The 16,455-nt window shown below is 48.4% G+C and overlaps 2 protein-coding genes across 6 annotated transcripts; both read right to left on the bottom strand.

Annotated features, from left to right (window-relative positions):
• Positions 1-1,483: 1,483 nt before the first annotated feature.
• Fam50a (family with sequence similarity 50 member A) lies at positions 1,484-8,497 on the bottom strand. Of its 5 annotated transcripts, none has more exons than XM_021659297.2 (13): positions 8,195-8,497; positions 6,934-7,018; positions 6,734-6,833; positions 6,106-6,248; positions 4,094-4,170; positions 3,889-3,955; positions 3,403-3,464; positions 3,157-3,233; positions 2,762-2,816; positions 2,533-2,581; positions 2,368-2,438; positions 2,127-2,237; positions 1,484-1,675 (listed from the first exon to the last, which is right to left on the bottom strand). In XM_021659297.2, the coding sequence occupies exons 1-13, from the start codon at positions 8,303-8,305 to the stop codon at positions 1,667-1,669; spliced, it is 1,017 nt and encodes a 338-aa protein (XP_021514972.1). In that variant the 5' UTR covers positions 8,306-8,497; the 3' UTR covers positions 1,484-1,666. The 5 variants fall into 5 exon arrangements, 4 of the variants coding, with proteins under 4 accessions (XP_021514972.1, XP_021514973.1, XP_060230429.1 ...); XM_021659298.2 differs by lacking the exon at positions 8,195-8,497 and adding an exon at positions 7,937-8,183; XM_060374446.1 differs by lacking the exon at positions 8,195-8,497 and adding an exon at positions 7,635-7,912.
• A 1,034-nt stretch (positions 8,498-9,531) lies between these two features.
• Gdi1 (GDP dissociation inhibitor 1) lies at positions 9,532-16,413 on the bottom strand. The gene is made up of 11 exons (XM_021659291.2): positions 16,087-16,413; positions 14,844-14,951; positions 14,594-14,693; positions 14,321-14,455; positions 13,722-13,920; positions 13,331-13,462; positions 12,402-12,501; positions 11,238-11,409; positions 10,831-10,975; positions 10,664-10,718; positions 9,532-10,573 (listed from the first exon to the last, which is right to left on the bottom strand). Exons 1-11 carry the CDS (start codon positions 16,129-16,131, stop codon positions 10,421-10,423), a joined length of 1,344 nt encoding a protein of 447 aa, XP_021514966.1. The 5' UTR covers positions 16,132-16,413; the 3' UTR covers positions 9,532-10,420.
• Positions 16,414-16,455: the final 42 nt, after the last annotated feature.

The following is a 16,455-nucleotide window of genomic DNA, read 5'->3' as shown; positions in this document are numbered from 1 at the left end:
CTACTCTACACTTCTCCAAGTAATCTCAGATGTCTCTACTATAGGTACAGGGTCAAGAATTTAAAGAGCTCCTACTCCAACCATAGAAAAGCTCACTACATAGTACCATCAGATATTTACACTTGCAGGAAAGCGAAGTACTCTCCATGGTACAGAGAAGCACCTGGCCTCAAACAAGGATGGGAATCTCAGCTCACCTGCCCCACTCTCCAAGCAGCCCAGCCTGTCTTAGCTTACCCAAGCAGCACTCAAGAGAGATGTCCATTGAGATGGCAGAGTCACTGGTACTGAAGGCTAAAACTCTGCCAACCCTGAGGTAAATACTGCCCCTGAGGCTGTAACAGTGACTAGTTCCCATTCAGAATGAGCAGGGTAGGCACGGGTGTGGCAAGTGAACAATGACTTCAAGACACCCATAGCAGCCACGAGTGCTGGTGAGAGGAGCTGGGAAGGTTGCTTGGGCAGGACCCCATGGAAGAGGCAGCTAGCTAGAAGACCCAAGGACCTGGAAGGAGGCTTAAGGAAGTACTCCCTTCCTACTCCAGAGCCCTGTCCAAGCCTGAGGATTTGTCCCCACATTCAAGAACAGTACAGACAGGTAGTGATGTTGGTGCATGCCTTTAATCCCAGCAGAGGCAGGTGGATCTCTGAGTTCAAGGCCAGCCTGGTCTAAAGAGTGAATTCTAGCACAGACAGGGCTACAAAGACAGAACCTGTCTCGATAAATAAGTAAAATGAACAAATGAAATGAAGAATCCTTTGGTGTGGTCTGTGGAAGATGTTGACACAGGATCTTACTCTGAACTCAGGCTGGCCTAGAACTTGCTGCACAACCCAGGCTAATCTTAAACTCATGATTTCAGCTGGGTGTGGTGGCCAATGCCTTTAATCCCATCACTCAGGGAAGCAGAAACAGACAGATCTCTGTGAGTTTGAGGCCAGCCAGGTCTACAAAGTGAGTCCAGGACAGCCAGAGCTACAGAGAAATCCTGTCTCAAAACAAACAAACAAACAAACAAACAAAAAAAAAACAACAAAAATAAAAATAAAAAATAAAACTCATGATCTCCCTGCTTCTAATCCCCAAGTGCTAGAATTATAGGTGTACACCACACACCTGGCAAAATAACCAAAATACTACATAAATTTTATTTCAATAAAAAAAATGGTTTACAGCTCAGGAGAGAGCACAGTTGGTAAAGTTGTTTGCCTTGCAAACATGAAATATGTTAATCTCCAGCCTAGTGTACTTGGCAAGCTTCAGGCCAGTGACAGATCTCAAAAAAAAAATAAATAAATAAATAAATAAAATAAAAATAAAAGAAAAAAGCTGGACAACAGAATGATATCCAGGGTTGTCTTCTGGTCTTCATATGACTGCACATACATACATATATACATGCACGCGTGCACACATGTGAGCACACACACAAACAAACGCTAAAAAATAAAGTGCAAGTTCTTACAATGCAGGCACTCCAGCTCCAACATGTGAACTTTTTTATTGTAAAAGAAAAAACCAGTAATTGCAACATCAGGCCAGGAAATAGCAACTACCATCTTTCCAGAGTGCTCTCACATGATCCTAGGGAATCTAGGCACCTTGAGCCCTGGAGACATGGGGGCCATACTGGCGAGAGACAAGATCATGCCCACTTCTCAATGCTCACCGGATCTGGTATAAGAAAAGGCGGACACATGGGACAAGAAATGAAAGCCAGAAAATAAGCAGGAACAGGCTCATATGTCAGGCCCTCCCCTCCCCTTGTCTCAATCTCTCTCTCCCTCTCTCTCTCTCTCTCTCTGCGTGTGTGTGTGTGTGTGTGTGTGTGTGTGTGTCTGTGTGTGTGTGTGTGAGAGAGAGAGGGGGGGGGTCTTGCTATATAGCCTAGGTAGGTGGGAACTTGTACTCTTCTTGCCTCAGCTTTTCTAAGTGGTGGGATAATAGGTATGTGCCACCATGTCAGATTAGTTATCCTTGGTTTCCTTACAGGATGGTTGCACGGCCAGTGAGAGCCTGGATGACTCCCACTCTCTGAGTTTGAGCTGCTCAGTCCAGCAGCGGGACCACCAAGGAGTGTGCTCCCAGGACCTAACTTTCCTGCCTGCCCTTCCTGCTCCCTTACCGTGTACTTATCCCATTTCTTCTCTGGGTCGTAGGGCTCCCAGCGACTGGCAGGAAAGATGTGCTTGTTCTTCTCATACCAGCTCCTCAGTACCACTTTGCCTGCATGTGACTGAGGAATGAAAGCTATTATTCAGGACCATCCTACCTGAACTTGCCTTCCTGTGACTTTTCCTCAAAGATAATCTTCCTAACAGGCTCAGGGGCACCTTTGCCTGCCCAGTGCCCTGGCACTATCATACCTCATCCTTCTCTACAGTGGCATCACTGAGCAGTCGTACATCATCATGAACATCAAAGTTGAAGAGTGGCCCTGGAGGACAGAAACAGTTATCCCAAGGCCATGCGACTGCCCTTCCCAATATACTGGAGCAAGTTATAGGGTGAACTGGGCCAGAATCACTCACCACTTTTTCCTCGTGCCTTAGTGACAATGAAGTCATAGAAGCTGTGATGCTAGGAGCAGAGGGTGGAAAGGCCAGCTTGATAATCCATCCGGGGCTCTATCACCCGCTACTCCCCACACCCCCTACCTGCAGGCACCACTGCATCCACCAGCCCTGGAAGAGTGCACAGCAGTATGGTGACTCTCCTAGGAAACCACAGCGTGCAGGACTCAAGGTTGAAGGGACTCACATGGGGGATGATTAAATCCTCCTTGATGTACATGAGCTGCTCCACCCCTGCTGACCTGAGGGAGAGATAGGAGGGAGTAAGCAACTAGAATTCAGAAGACTTGGCATAAGGGGCCAGGAAGTGGTGGCTACTGTCCTTTAAGTCTTAAAAGTTTGAGGGAAGCTGTGTTGTTTAGTGAAGCTGGGATGGGAGTCCCAGTGCCTTTCACCTCTAGACCGTATCACCAAGGCAGGGTTCTTTCACCCTAAGTTCTCTGCAGCAGGAAGGTAAGAAAAAAAAGAAGAGCACAGCTTTCCTCTTTGAGGAGCACAGTGCCCAGCAGTGAAGCAGTCAGCAGGAGGGCAGGCTCATCACAGACTCCCAGCACAGGCACTCACAGTGCACGGTGCGCTCACCTGAGCTCGCTGAAGTCTTTGCGCAAGATCTCAAGTGCTCTCTGCAGAAACTGCTGCACAGTGTTGCCCTTTTTCATCTGCCAAAGCAGGCGGGTGTACATTCAGTCAGGAAGGAAAAAGACAACGGCCTGAAGACATGTTCCCAAGAAGACAAAGACCGACCCTGCTGACCCCAAGGTTTCCCAAGCTGACACCGTCAGCTACTCTCCAGAGAATTCAAGCCAATGGAGCCCTTCCATTGCCTACCTTAACTGTGCGCCGATGCCCAGAGCCATCCCAGTAACTAAAGGTGATTTCAATCTCTTCACCTACAAAGAACAGTTAGCCAGCTAGTGGGTGGGGGCACACACTTTTAATCACAGCACCCAGGAGGCAGAAGCAAGAGGATCTCTGAGTTTGAGGCCAGCCTGGTCTATAGACTAAGTTCTAGAAAAGGCAGAACTACACAGAGAAGCCCTGTCTTGAAAAACCAAGAGCTGCCTCTTGATCTTCAGACCCATGCTCAGAGTTCCCTTGGGTACATAGCCAAGGTTAATATTTGCAAGAAAGCTGTTTGGGCCTTAGTCCTGTTTTCTTACTACCCCAACAATGGACCACACATTTGGGTTTCATGTAGCCAAGGCTGGATTCACACTAGCTATGTACCTAAAGATGACCTTGAACTTCAAATCCTCTTGCCTCAGTCTCCATAGTACTAGGTGACAGGCCACTGTATCTAGCTATAGCACTCACTCTTGATTTTCTCTTGTTTGGCTTCCCACTCCTGACGCAGCTCTTCCCGAAGCCGATTCTCCTCCTCCTGAGGAAAAAAAATGAAGAAAGGATAAAGTTCAGGGCTGTTCTAGGGACAGCATCAAACCCTCCTGGGCCAGAGTGTCTATCAAGGCCAAGTTCATGATCAACACCAAACTCAGCACCATGGTCATGAAGTTTTTACCTCCCGGTCCCGGTCAGGTAAGAAGCTTGTGTCCACATCAGGGTTCTTCCCCAATTTCTTTTTCTTTGTGGTGATCTCTAGAGCAAACAAGATAAAGGACATCTTTTTCAGAAAATGATTCTATGGGTTTGTTTTCAGACAAGCATCACATTTATGTAGCCCTGAGTGGCCTGAAAACTCTCTATGTAGAGCAGCCTGCCTCCGCCTCTCACGTGCTAAGATCAAAGGTATGTACTACCATGCCTGGTCTGAAAATGACTTTGATTCCATGGACCTCTGTAAGGTCTCTCAGACCCTTGGAGCATGCTTTAAGAACTACTGACTTAGTGGTACGGTCACGGTGGCATATACCATTAATCCCAGCACTTTGAAGAAGATAGGCAACTGGATCTGAGTTTAAGTGCATTTTGGTGTACACAGTGAATGCCAGACATGCCACAACCACAGTGAAACCCTGTCTTTAAAAGAAAGAAGACCAAAAGAAAAAAAAATCCCTACTAACCTAGATAACTAACAAGCATAAACTGAAAGTAAAAAAAAAAAAAAAATAGATAGCAGGGCACTGGATGCCCAGGTCCTATGTTAAGATCCCAAAATGAAATCTCCAGATGGAAGGTGAAAACCCATCAAGTTGTGCTTTTCAAAACCCCAGTGAACTAGGTGTGGTGGCACACACCTGTAATCCTAGCATTCAGAAGGCTAAGGCAAGAACACTGTAACTTGTAGGCTAGCCTAGGATATATAATGAGATTATCTGAAAAAAAAAAAAAGTGATACATAGTGAGGTTAATAACCTTTCCACTAGCCTGTGCAATCTACAACAGCTAGTAAAGTGGAGGCAAGATGACTATCAAGGCCAGCCTGAACTACGTAAGACCCTGTCTCCAAACAAATCAAGTAAAAAAGCAAAACAACAACAACAACAACAACAACAAAACACGACTTGCCACATAAAACCCTGAGCACTAGTGAATGTGTATCTAGCTAAACAAGGTGTAATAGGACTATTTCATATACAGTTGGGTTAAACATACTGCTAAAGTTATTATGGAAGGGCCCAATGTGGTAGTCACTTATAATCTTAGTATTGAGGAAAAATCAGAATGATCAGTTCAAGGCCAGCCTTGGCTACATCAGACCCTGTTTCAATAAAAGAAATTAAAAATAAATTACAGCAGCAGGAGGCAACCAGAGGAGGGGGACCCACATGACTAAGATGACAGCTATAACCTAACTTATTCCAAGTCGTCAAATACATCCTTCGTCCTGTTACTTCAGTACAACTGTTTCACTTCATTATCTATTCTTCCTACCTCCTTCTATCCCTGTAGCTAATGAAATATTCATCCTTTATGCCCAACCGAACTATCCCCATGTGACTCTTTCCTCATAGTGATATATCAATTCCTGCTGGACTCCAGGGAAAGCAGCAATCCTGAGTGTCTTCAGCCCATTATGAGCCTGTGGCCTGGTCAAGCACAAAGCAGTTGTGCATACAGAGGGCTGTACTTGGGAGGCACAAGATTTCATCAGATATAGATCAAATTTATCAGTCACAATCAGTACCCAGTGGCCACCTATGGTGAGCAGTTACTATACCTGGCAGTGTATTCACCAACATTCATTCCCATTATTTCAGAAAGTTTTAGCAGGCAAGCCTAGTCTAGATTACATTCTCTCCTCCTCAGTTTGTCCTGTGTGCTCCAAAGGACACCTTCTGTATCCTTTCAGACCAAGCACTAGTAGTACTTTGATAACATCTCACAGTAGTGATTCCTGTACAGGGGCTATTGGCCTAGCTCTGACTCAGTTACTGCTGACAATAGACCATTCTTTAGCTTTAAAAAATGTTGCTGCCTCAGTTCTGACTCTTTCTCCTTCCCAGAGTCAAACTGGAGACCATAAGCCAGTAGGTGACTGAGGCTAAAGAAAAAATGAGTGTGTTTCTTCCTTTGCCAGCCCAAATATCGGCCCAAATGCCAAGACAGAGCTCTGGCGGGCAGTGCCCTCACCTTCCCTTTCCAGTTCCTCCTCATACATGGCCACCTCTTCCTCCTCTTCACCTCCCTCTTCTTCCTCCAAGGTGAAGGACAGGCTAGAGATCTTCCGCTTGGCCTCCTTCTTGCGCTCCTTCTCTCGCAGCTTCTCTAGCTTCCTACCAAGGCATGGGTGGCAATCATGCCCCATGTTCCTGCCTTGAGGCCCCTTCCCTGACCCAGAGCCACTTTGTGCCTAGCATGGAGTCCACTCAGCACAGGCTGGATCTCCCCAGCACCCCAAAGGGATTCTACTTGCCCTAGTTTGCTTCAAGCTCAAGGGCAGGGCTCTGATTATGACACACCAAGCATAAAAGGCACAGGGGTCATAGGACAGAGAGGAATAGGGACAATGCAGGCTGTTCAGGCACCCAGTAAAAAGAAAGGGCTCAGAAAGGACTCACCACCTTTACAGAGGAACAGAAAGAAAGATAAACCTGGAAAGTGAGAACCAGTGTGGAGCTCAATAGATACCACAACTGCTCCCAAAGCAGAAAATGGGTTCTCCCTATGGAATGGGAACAGCCTGACCCACCCCCAGGAGTTCCCAAGCACTAAGCTGCACTGTAAGGGGAGGGTTGCTAAAAGAGGATGGGGGACCCACAGCTGTAGCTCCTTTGACTGCTCCTTTTTTGCCAGCTGCTTCTCTCGTTCCTTCACCAATGCCTCCTGCTTGGCCTTCATGTCATTCAGGGTCACAAGACCTGTAAGGCAAGGAGACATGGAAGGAAAGGCTGGTCACCAAGGGCCAGCAAAGGAGTAGCCCCCGGGTCTGGAAAAAAGTAGTATGTGTGTCCTGCTTACCCACAGTACTGGACTTGAGCTCTGCTTCCACAGCATCATAGTGTGCAGAGAACTTCTTGTCAATGTTGGATTTCATTATGTTCTCCTGCAGGAAAGGGACACATCAGTGAGGACCATCTACCACTCCACTGAGAGTGGCTAGGGTCCTAGGTCTGTGCCTGGACATTCTACAGTATGATTGTAGAAAAGACACACATACCCTTCCTTTTCTGGGTAGAAGGGTCCACGAAGCTAGGAAGGCTAAAGGAGCCAAAGGAGGTTCTTTCCTTGGCATCTTTAAACTACTCAGGTCCCATTTAGGTCTGCTGCTGGACACCAGCACCCCCTCAGTAGCCTATTACCATCACCCTACTGCACCTTGGGCCTTTTTTCTACCCAGCCTTTAAGCTGAAGCTCCTGAGACCCAAGCTATGAGATTTCTGGAAAGGAATAAAAAACACCCCCTACCCCCCAATTTTCCTCCCTTTTGGCCCAGGAAGATTTCAGCAGCTTTCCAAAAGGCCACTGTTCTTCAGCCCAGCCAGGTAGGTCCCTCTAACCAAGGCCTCCAAATGAGTAGCCAGCAGAGCTATACTTCCAGCTGTCACTGAAGCAATGGGGTCGGAGCTGGAGGACAAGCATGAGTGAGGGTTGATAATACCTCCATCTGAAGATTGGTTTGGGGGTTTGGCTTCTCACTTCTCTAGATAGGAAGGTCTCACCTGGAGAGCTAAGGGCCTGCTCTTCTCAAGAGTCTTTCCCAAAGGACCAAGTTGAGGTCTCCTAGATGGTACCTGAATCCAGTGACTGCTAACTGAAGAAGCCCTGAGGGAAGTGCTAGTATTCTGGGATGCTAAAGGCTCCGGAATGAGCCTCAGTGTCACACCCATGAGCCTCTTCACAGGAAGCGAGTTCTTCCCAATAGGTACTGGAAGAATGGGAACATGAACTATGAAACTCTGTACTTAGGAGTGCCGGGGAGTCTTGCCCAACTTCGACACCAAGATTCACTAACTGTGGCTACCTTCTGCTGGAAGTTTTCACAAGCTGGGGTCCCAATCTCTGACATGGCCCAACACTTGAGTCCATTTTACAGATTAGACTGTCTTGGCTGACTTCCATCACCATCCAGAGATGCAAAAGTGAGTCCCATTCCCGACGCGGGGCCCGCCCTTCGGGCACTCCTAGCCCACCATTGGAATCTCCCAGAGACAAGTAGCAAGAGACCGCCAGGGGGCCCGCGCGGAGCGCATGCTCTGAGGCGCCCCGGCCTGGCCCACACCTCTGCAATCCTCTGCTTCATCTGCTCCATTTGCTCACGCTGCTTCTCCCTCTTCTTCATCAGGTGCATGGCGCGGCCTGCCTCACTTGCGGCGCCTTTGTACTGAGCCATGGTAGCGGTGGCGGCGGCGGCGGCAGTGACGGTGGTGGCGGCGGCGGCGGCAGTGACGGTGGTGGCGGCGGCGGCGGCGGCGGCGGTGGCGGTGGCAGCGGCGGCGGCGGTGGCGGCAGCGGTGGTGGCGGCAGCGGCAGCGGCGGCAGCGACGGCAGCGACGACCTTGGGGGAGTCCTGACGGCTACCGCGACGGCGGCAGTTTAGTCAGCTGATGCGTGACGTCAGCCACCAGGGAACGTGCGGACGCCGGCCCTGCCCTACGTCCGCGACTCTGGCACGTGATTGCACCTCGCCCTGCCCCACAGGAGGTTGCATCCATCCCTCACTGAGTCTTGAGAAGTCGCAAGTCCGTTCTGCTGGCCCTTTTGTGACACGGAGCTGGTTGCTCTAGCTTCCTCAAAATTAACTGCTATCTTAACCTGGGCCTCCAGTCCCCCCGACTTCCTCCTGTTGGCCCCAAGACTGAGTGCACTGTTTCCCTGACTAGGCTGATGGAGCTCTTTCAAGCCACATCTCACAGTCATATATTCCCCTTCTTTCTGAGGCTTTTTGCGCTGCTTAGACTTTTAATATCACCCAAGGCTAGGTCTGGGTCCCTTTGCTTCCCCAGGACTGAAACTGGTTCCTGACCTCCTCTCTTAAATATTTGTGAGGCTGAAGAGATGGTTGAGGCAGTGATGGACGGGTACTGTATAATCTCCTGAAGGACTTAGGTTTGAGTCCCAGCACCTACATAGCAGCTCACAACTGATTTTAACTCCAGTTCCTGGAGATCCAACTGGCCTTTTCAGGCAGCAGATATGCAAGTGGTGTGCATTCACCTAGGCAAAACACCCATACACATAAAAATTGTATGTATGTGTGTGGATGTGTGCAGAAGCCATGGAATAGGCGTAGAGGACATTCTGTGGAATCGGTTTTCTCCTTCCACCTTTACACTGGACGGGCTCCAAAGATCAAACTCAAGGTTACCTGGGAAGTGCCTTTACCCATTGAGCCATCTCACCTGTGCTATTCTGCCTCAGAGAGCCCAGAATGGCCATTAGCCCAAAGCTCCATACCTAGCCGCCTTCTGACTTAGAAACCACTAGTTATCAATAACCCTACTCAACACCAGCTGACTACTTCACCTGCCTTGACCATTGAGTTCTAATTCCAGAACCTAAGTTGCCCCAGTCCTGCCAACAACCCAACTTTTGTGCAACGAACCTAAATATCCAGACTCAGGTTTCAACAGTTTTATTGGGAGATTTTTGTTTTCTGTGAAATACACTAGAGGTTGGGGAAGGGGGCACATTCACTTTGCAAGATAAGGGTTTCCCACCACTAAAGGAAAATGCATGGGGCAGGGTACAATGGGGTTTGGATCCACTTTCCCACCTCCTTCCGCTTTGCTCACATTACTTTTTCTCAGAGAACACAACACACACACACACACACACAAAAAAAAAAATTCAAAACAAATCAACCTCCAGAGGGGTGGTCACACCTAAACCTTACCCCACCCTAGGCTTTGCTGAGGATAGGAGAGGCCAGGTGAGCTCACTCTACACAGAAAGGCTGAGGGCTCAGATAGGTAGGACAAAGTTAATAAATTAGAATAAATTATAAGGGGGAGGAGGAATGCAATTTTGTGCTGGGAAGGTCCCTTATCTCCAACACAGAAAGAGTTGGGGGAGGAGATTGGGTATCTCCAAAGGCCACTACATTGGGAGTAAGAGCAGTTGGGGGTAGATTCAGCTTTTCCTCCATTCCTTCCAAACAGCAGAATTGGGGGCAGGGGTTTGTATACACACACACACACACGTACATACACACATGTACACAAACACACACACACACACACACACAGAGGGTGGGGGGGAATCCTCTTTTCCTAGAACAAGGTTAGGCCAAGAAAGAGGATACTATGCAACTCCCATCTCCCAAACCATCGCTAAGGTTAAGGATTTGGTCAGTGAATCAAATCAATGAGGTGGGTGACTGGAATGTGGTGGGGGAAGCAGAAGATGCTGGAAAGAGGGGTGCCCAGCCATACCATCTCCCCTGCCCTAGAGAAGGACACACAAGTTGGGAAGAGGGGAGCAGGGGCTGGAGGAGGGGAATCAGCAATCACTGATCAGCCTCTCCAAAGACATCATTCTGTTTGCGCTTCATGTTCTCAAAATCAAAGGCTGACCCAGCCATGCGTTTGTAGATATCTTTGATGTCATTGCAGGTGGTCTCAAAGTGTGTGGTGGCATCATAGGAGCAGGAGCAGAACACCTGAAACAGGCAGAACCGAACAGCTCTGGGAAGTTAGGCAGAGGATCTTGGGTGAACAACAAGAACCAGGGCTGACTGGGACTGGCTTACCTGACTATCAGAACCATCATCAATGGGTTCATACAAATCACTGATAGCCACAAACCTGAAGGGCAAATGGAAGAAAGGAGAAAGGAAAAAGAAAAGTCTCATAATGGGCCTTGCTCTTTCCTGGTCTTCAATCCAGCCTCCCCATCATGTTTGGCTCAGCCCCTCACTTCTGGTCAATGGGTTCCAACAGCTCCAATGCAGGCTCAACCTCTTTTTCTGGATCGGCAGTCTCTACGGTGGTGCTGGCAATGGCAATGTATTTGCCCTGTGCAGCCACATTGTGTGCATAGGAGATCATGCACACGTAGATATCTGACCACAAGAAACACTTGGTTAACATGTGCCAAAGAAAATGGCCACACAAAAACGTAGTTCCTAGGAACTGGACAATAATCTGAACCATTTGCACCCCCACCCCAGCCCAACAAGCAGACAACATTCTGATGAAAAAGGGAAGAGTTCAGGCCATCCAATCCCCAGGTATATCCTGTGACAAAATGTCATAACATCTTGGACTTCTTGTGAAAGAAGAGAGGCAAAGCAACAGAAGGGAGTCCCTTGTGGCCTGGCCTACCTGACTTCCTGTTGACCTGGTTCTGAGGGATAATAATTTGGCAGGAATTGGCATCATTGGTGTTCTTGATGGGGTGGCTGAGAATACAGATGATGCGAATAACCTGGCCAGCCTTTCGTACACGGTCTGGGATGTAGCTGGGATCACAGATCAGCTGCTTGCAACGAGCCACCTGTGAAGGTACCAGAAAGTTCTGCACCTGTCAGATCACCCTTTGCTCTGTAGTGTTAACCTGAGCCAAAAGTATAGCTGGACAACTCTGAGCTGTTATCACTATCCTTCCTGTAGCACATAACCCCTTCCTTGAAACTCAGAGAGGTGACCCTACTGCTGAAACACAATGATCACAAATACAATTGTCGTGAAGTTTTTGTTTAAGATTGTTTGGCCCAAACTCAAGATCTTCCATCAGCCCCCTCAGTGCTCATGCCCCACCACACCAGGATGAAGGATGGTTTTAGAGGGTGGGGAAGTAGGCATGTATCTCAATTGGTAGAGTGCTTGCCTATCATGCATAAAGCTATGAGTTAGATTCCCAGCAATGCATAAATCAGGTATCTTGACACATACCTATAACCCAGCATTAGGAAGGTGAAAGCACAAGAATTACGAGTTCATCCTCAGTTACATACACTATTTGAGACCAGCCTGGGATACATGGCACCCTTTCCAAAATAATGCTTTCAGGACTACAGACACACTTCTGAAGGATACTTACATCCATCTGCCTCTGCCTCCTGAGTACTGGGATTATAGGTGTGTGCCACCACACCTGGCAATTTGAAGGATACTTCTTACCAACAGGAAGAGCTATGTAGACTTTTTTTTCAAAGATTTATTTATTATGTACACAATGTTGTCTGCATGTACACCTGCACGCCAAAAGAGGACCCCAGATCTCACTATAGTTGGTTATGAGCCACCCTGTTGTTGGTGGGAATTGAACTCATGACCTCTAAAAGAACAGCCAGTGCTCTTAACCTCTGAGCTAACTCTCCAGCTCCTACTATAAAGACTTTTACTGACCACCTAGTCCTTAGCTATAAAGTTCTCAGGGTTAAGCAGCGGCAAACTCACCAGTAATAACACTACACTCCTTAAGCCCTGAAAAAGATCAAATCTTACCCAAACCATGGTAACACAGAATGCACAGGGCAGGCTTACCTCTCCCTCAGACTTCACACCAACCACCTTGCCATTCTCCATGATGATATCATCCACAGGTTTGTTCAGCATATATGTTCCCCCATAGATGGCACTCAATCTATAGTTTAAAAAAAAAAAAATGATGGAGAAGTCTTCTCATGAGAATGGGAACCAATTACACTGTATTCTCCCCAGATGTTATGAGGTAGAGAAAACTACCCAGGTAGACAGAGCTCAACCCCAAATGTGTCAGGTGTCCCTGTCATGAACTTAACGCCCATCTTGACATACTCTTTTCTCTCTTTTTCTATCCAGAATATTCTATTCTGTAGAGGGTCAATGAGGGTAGCATGAAGGAATAGCTCCACATAGAAATGGTCCCGGAGTACAAACTAAAAAACTCTCTGGAAAAGAGACAGTCCACAGGGAAACCCAGACTCAAGGATCTGGGATCCTCGACTTAGTCCTGGCACTACCAGGAGCTGGGAAAGCTATGCTCATGGTGACCTGGTCCTTTATTTTGCATTTCATTTAGTTTTAACATAAAATTTTTATATTTATTATTTTATCTCTATGACTGCTTTGTTGACATGTATGCCTGTATACCACATGCATGTCTTTTACCTGTGGAGGTAAGATGAGGGTTCTAGATTTCCTAAAACTGGAGTTATGGATGGTTATAAACCACCATGTGGGTACTGGAATTGAACCTGGGTCCTCTGTGAAAACAAATGCTCTTATCTGCTGAGCCATCTCTCCAGCCTCTACTCTGCATTTTAATGCACTAGGGTTGTGCCCCCATTATCCAGGGATGGAGCAATGTACATGAAAATTAGATGGAAAAGTAAAAGACGACACAAAAATGTTCAAGGCAGTAATTTCCATTCTTGACCCTAGTCTTACCCAGTAATACCAGCGGGGGAAAAAAAAAAAAGACAGACCCTCACCTTGCAAAGCCCTGGGGCAGCTCACCCAGGCCGTAGAGTGGGTACAAATATGGGCTCTTGCCGTACCGGGCCAGGGACTCACTGTACAACTTGATGCGGTTAATAGTCTCAAGACAGGGCTGATCCAGGTAGCTGGGGAACAAGAACCAGGAAAGATGCTTTGATAACAGCAGCTTTGTTCACTTGCAAAGACACCAGCCAGCCTTCCTACCACCCTTTGTGACCTGGCAAAGATGTGGGTCAAATGGAGAGGGATGGAAATGCAACAGGTAAGCCTGTAGCTTAGTACAGAGGTCATGCAGGGAAGGCAGTAGATACAATAGGTAGGTGTGGGGAGGGCAAGATATGAGCCAGACAAGGGGCTCCCACCACCAGCCAGCTTTCCCCTCACTCATCAGTGCGGTAGAGTGCCAAGGCGTGGCCAGTGAAGTCAATCACATCTTGGCCCAGGTCAAACTTCCGGTAGACATCACGCATGCTGGTGGTCTGGGGGTCGACACCCTCAAAGGTTTTGGGATCATTCTCATCAAAGTTTGCCACAAACACCAAGAATTTTCGGAAGCGCCGTTTTTCAAACATGCCCATCAGATCTGAAGGAAAGGTACAGAGAAGATCCTTTGCATTACTGGGACATAAAACTTCTCTTTCCACCAGAGCAGAACCCTTTCCACCAGAAGTCTGTAACACTGCCCCACCCTTCTTGGCTTCAGTTTTCCTATTTTTAGGAAGAGGCTCTCCCACCTCTACTTAGGGATGTTATAGAGGTCAAGCAGGCCCTTTACCATAAAGGAAACCTCCTCTGTGAGCTTTCTCTAGCAATTTGCCAGGATGGTTAGCAGTCCAATAAAGACACTACAAAGCAAGGGGCCTCTAGGACTACATGCAGGTAAGATTAGGCTTAGGCAAAGGGAAGCTTTTTGCCTAACTGTCCTAAGAATAGTCTGCCTCCTCCTGCCCCATTACTCCCTAGTTAAGGGGACTCATACTCACTAGAAGCCAAGGCCTCAGTCTCAGTGGATGGCACTTTGTAGATCTTGCCCCCCTTGTACACAAAGCTGCCTTCTACCACCTTGAAGTCCAGATAACGAGTTACTTCTGTATACAGGAGCATCTTTACCAGCTGACCTGTGTCCAGAGTGGGTAAGAGACATTAGTAGGGTTCCCTTTAATAGCTCTCAGTACTCTGACTGACCTTATTACCACCCCTCTTCCCAATTCCACCCCCTGATTCACCATATACAGTATCTTCTTAATCTCCCTCACCATTAGCCATGAGGAATTTGGGGATCAAGTCGACATTCCAGTCTCGGCCCCGGCCCATTGATTCAGGGGGTCCTTCCAGTAACTGAAAGCGCTTATACAGCTGTAAGCAGAACAAAAAGAAAGAAAAATGCCAAGGACCACCCCTTTTCCCACTCTCCTGCCCAGGACCTGGGAACTACTTCACCCCCACACCCTTACATTAGAGACTAAGAAGAGGTCTAAGTCTAATCTCAGGTCCAAGAAGCCTTACCTCCTCCAAGGGTGTGATGGAAGAGCTCTCACCACCATAGTAGGGGTTTCGGTCCATGTGCAACACCTTCTTTCCATTCACAGACATAATGCCAGACAGGATGCACTCCTGGGGGAGGGGTGGTATTTGCAGCTATCCTCCCATCTGCCTTCCAACCTGCATCCCTGATTTGTCCCTGCCTCATACCCACCAAAAATTGCATAATGCAAAGCCCTAGCTCTTTGCAGTGCCTTCAACTAGGGAGGGGGAAGATGGCTTCATGCGATGTTTCCTTTATAGCCCTGCTGGGCAAAACAGTGAACTACTAGGGCATTAAAGGAGGTTTGGGGAAGCGGAGCTTCCAGCAGACCCAAGGACAGTCCTCTAGCCCCAACAAGCGAAAGAAGTATCTACCTGCTCTGAGCCCACAAAAAGGTAAGACAATGAGTCTAGAGAAGAACCAATTCAAAGGCCCTTGAAAGGCCAGTCCTTGAAATCCCAGGCCCACCCTGCTCCTCCTTCAAAGGCAGGAGCCCCTGACCCTTCTGGCCCTATCCCACAGGTCTAGACTCAGGGTTCAAAGCAAAAAGATTTAGAGGAAGGGGAAAAGACAAAACACCCTCACCAGTCACTGTCACCAGTCCAAGGACAAAGGCTGAGGATATATTCAGCCTGAGGTCTCCATGGGAAATCGAGTTGAGGTAGAGGGAATGTGGTCACTACCCCCCACTGCTGCTGCTTCTGGAACATTCCCTGGGTTCCCTTTCATCTCCCAATAGACAGAAAAGCAGGATGAGGGCCCACCCTTAGAAAGTCCCCATACCCCTATCTTCTTATTCCATGCCCTAAAATGATTACAAGATGGTAAGGGATGCTAATCAAGGTTTCAAGCAGGTGATGATTGCAGGCAAAGAGTGGGGGCTGGGTGCAACGGGTCCAGTGTGTGCGGGGGAGGGGGGGCGGTGAGTTTTTCACCTCAGTGACACAAGGAAGATGAGAAGGGTCTGGGCGTTAAGATCTAAGGTGCGGGGATAAAAGCTGAAGGAGGACCCTCTACGGGGAGTTGGGAACGTGGCAGCTCAATTGACATCCAGGGGTGAGGTAGTGGGGTGGGCATGGGATTGCCTTTTTCAGTACCGGAGCCAGAAACGCAATGATGGAAGGATGGGGTGGATACTCCAGACTCAGCATCACTGCGGGGGGTGGGGCGGGGGGTTGGGGGGAGGCATGGTGCAAGGCTATGAGCACCTAAGGTGGCACTTACGGTGAGACCTGTCCCCAGCACAATCACATCGTATTCCTCGTCCATGGTCAGGCCTTAGAAACAGCGGCCGCTCGGCTCCTCCTCCTCCTTCACCACAGTAGCCTCTGCCGCTGCTGCTACCGCCGCACTGAACCAAAGATGGCGGCTATTATCGCCTCCTGACTCCTCCGCGGCGTCAAAGAGTCCCTCACCCTCCTCCGCCCCTCTTCAACCAAAGCCACCGTTTTCCTCGCTTGTTTTCTAGAGGGCTTCCAGCTTCTAGGTTGCAGCACCAAAGCCACTGTAGGGGTAACGTGGCTCCTCGCGAGTCCAGAGAAATACGGGGCGGGGTGCCTCAGCGGCTGGTGCTGCGTCCTGCGAAGGATCCTT

The sequence above is a fragment of the Meriones unguiculatus genome, chromosome X (genome assembly GCF_030254825.1).
Source record: "Meriones unguiculatus strain TT.TT164.6M chromosome X, Bangor_MerUng_6.1, whole genome shotgun sequence".
NCBI classification, from domain to species: Eukaryota; Metazoa; Chordata; class Mammalia; order Rodentia; family Muridae; genus Meriones; species Meriones unguiculatus.
This window is presented reverse-complemented; position numbering and strand designations above follow the sequence as displayed.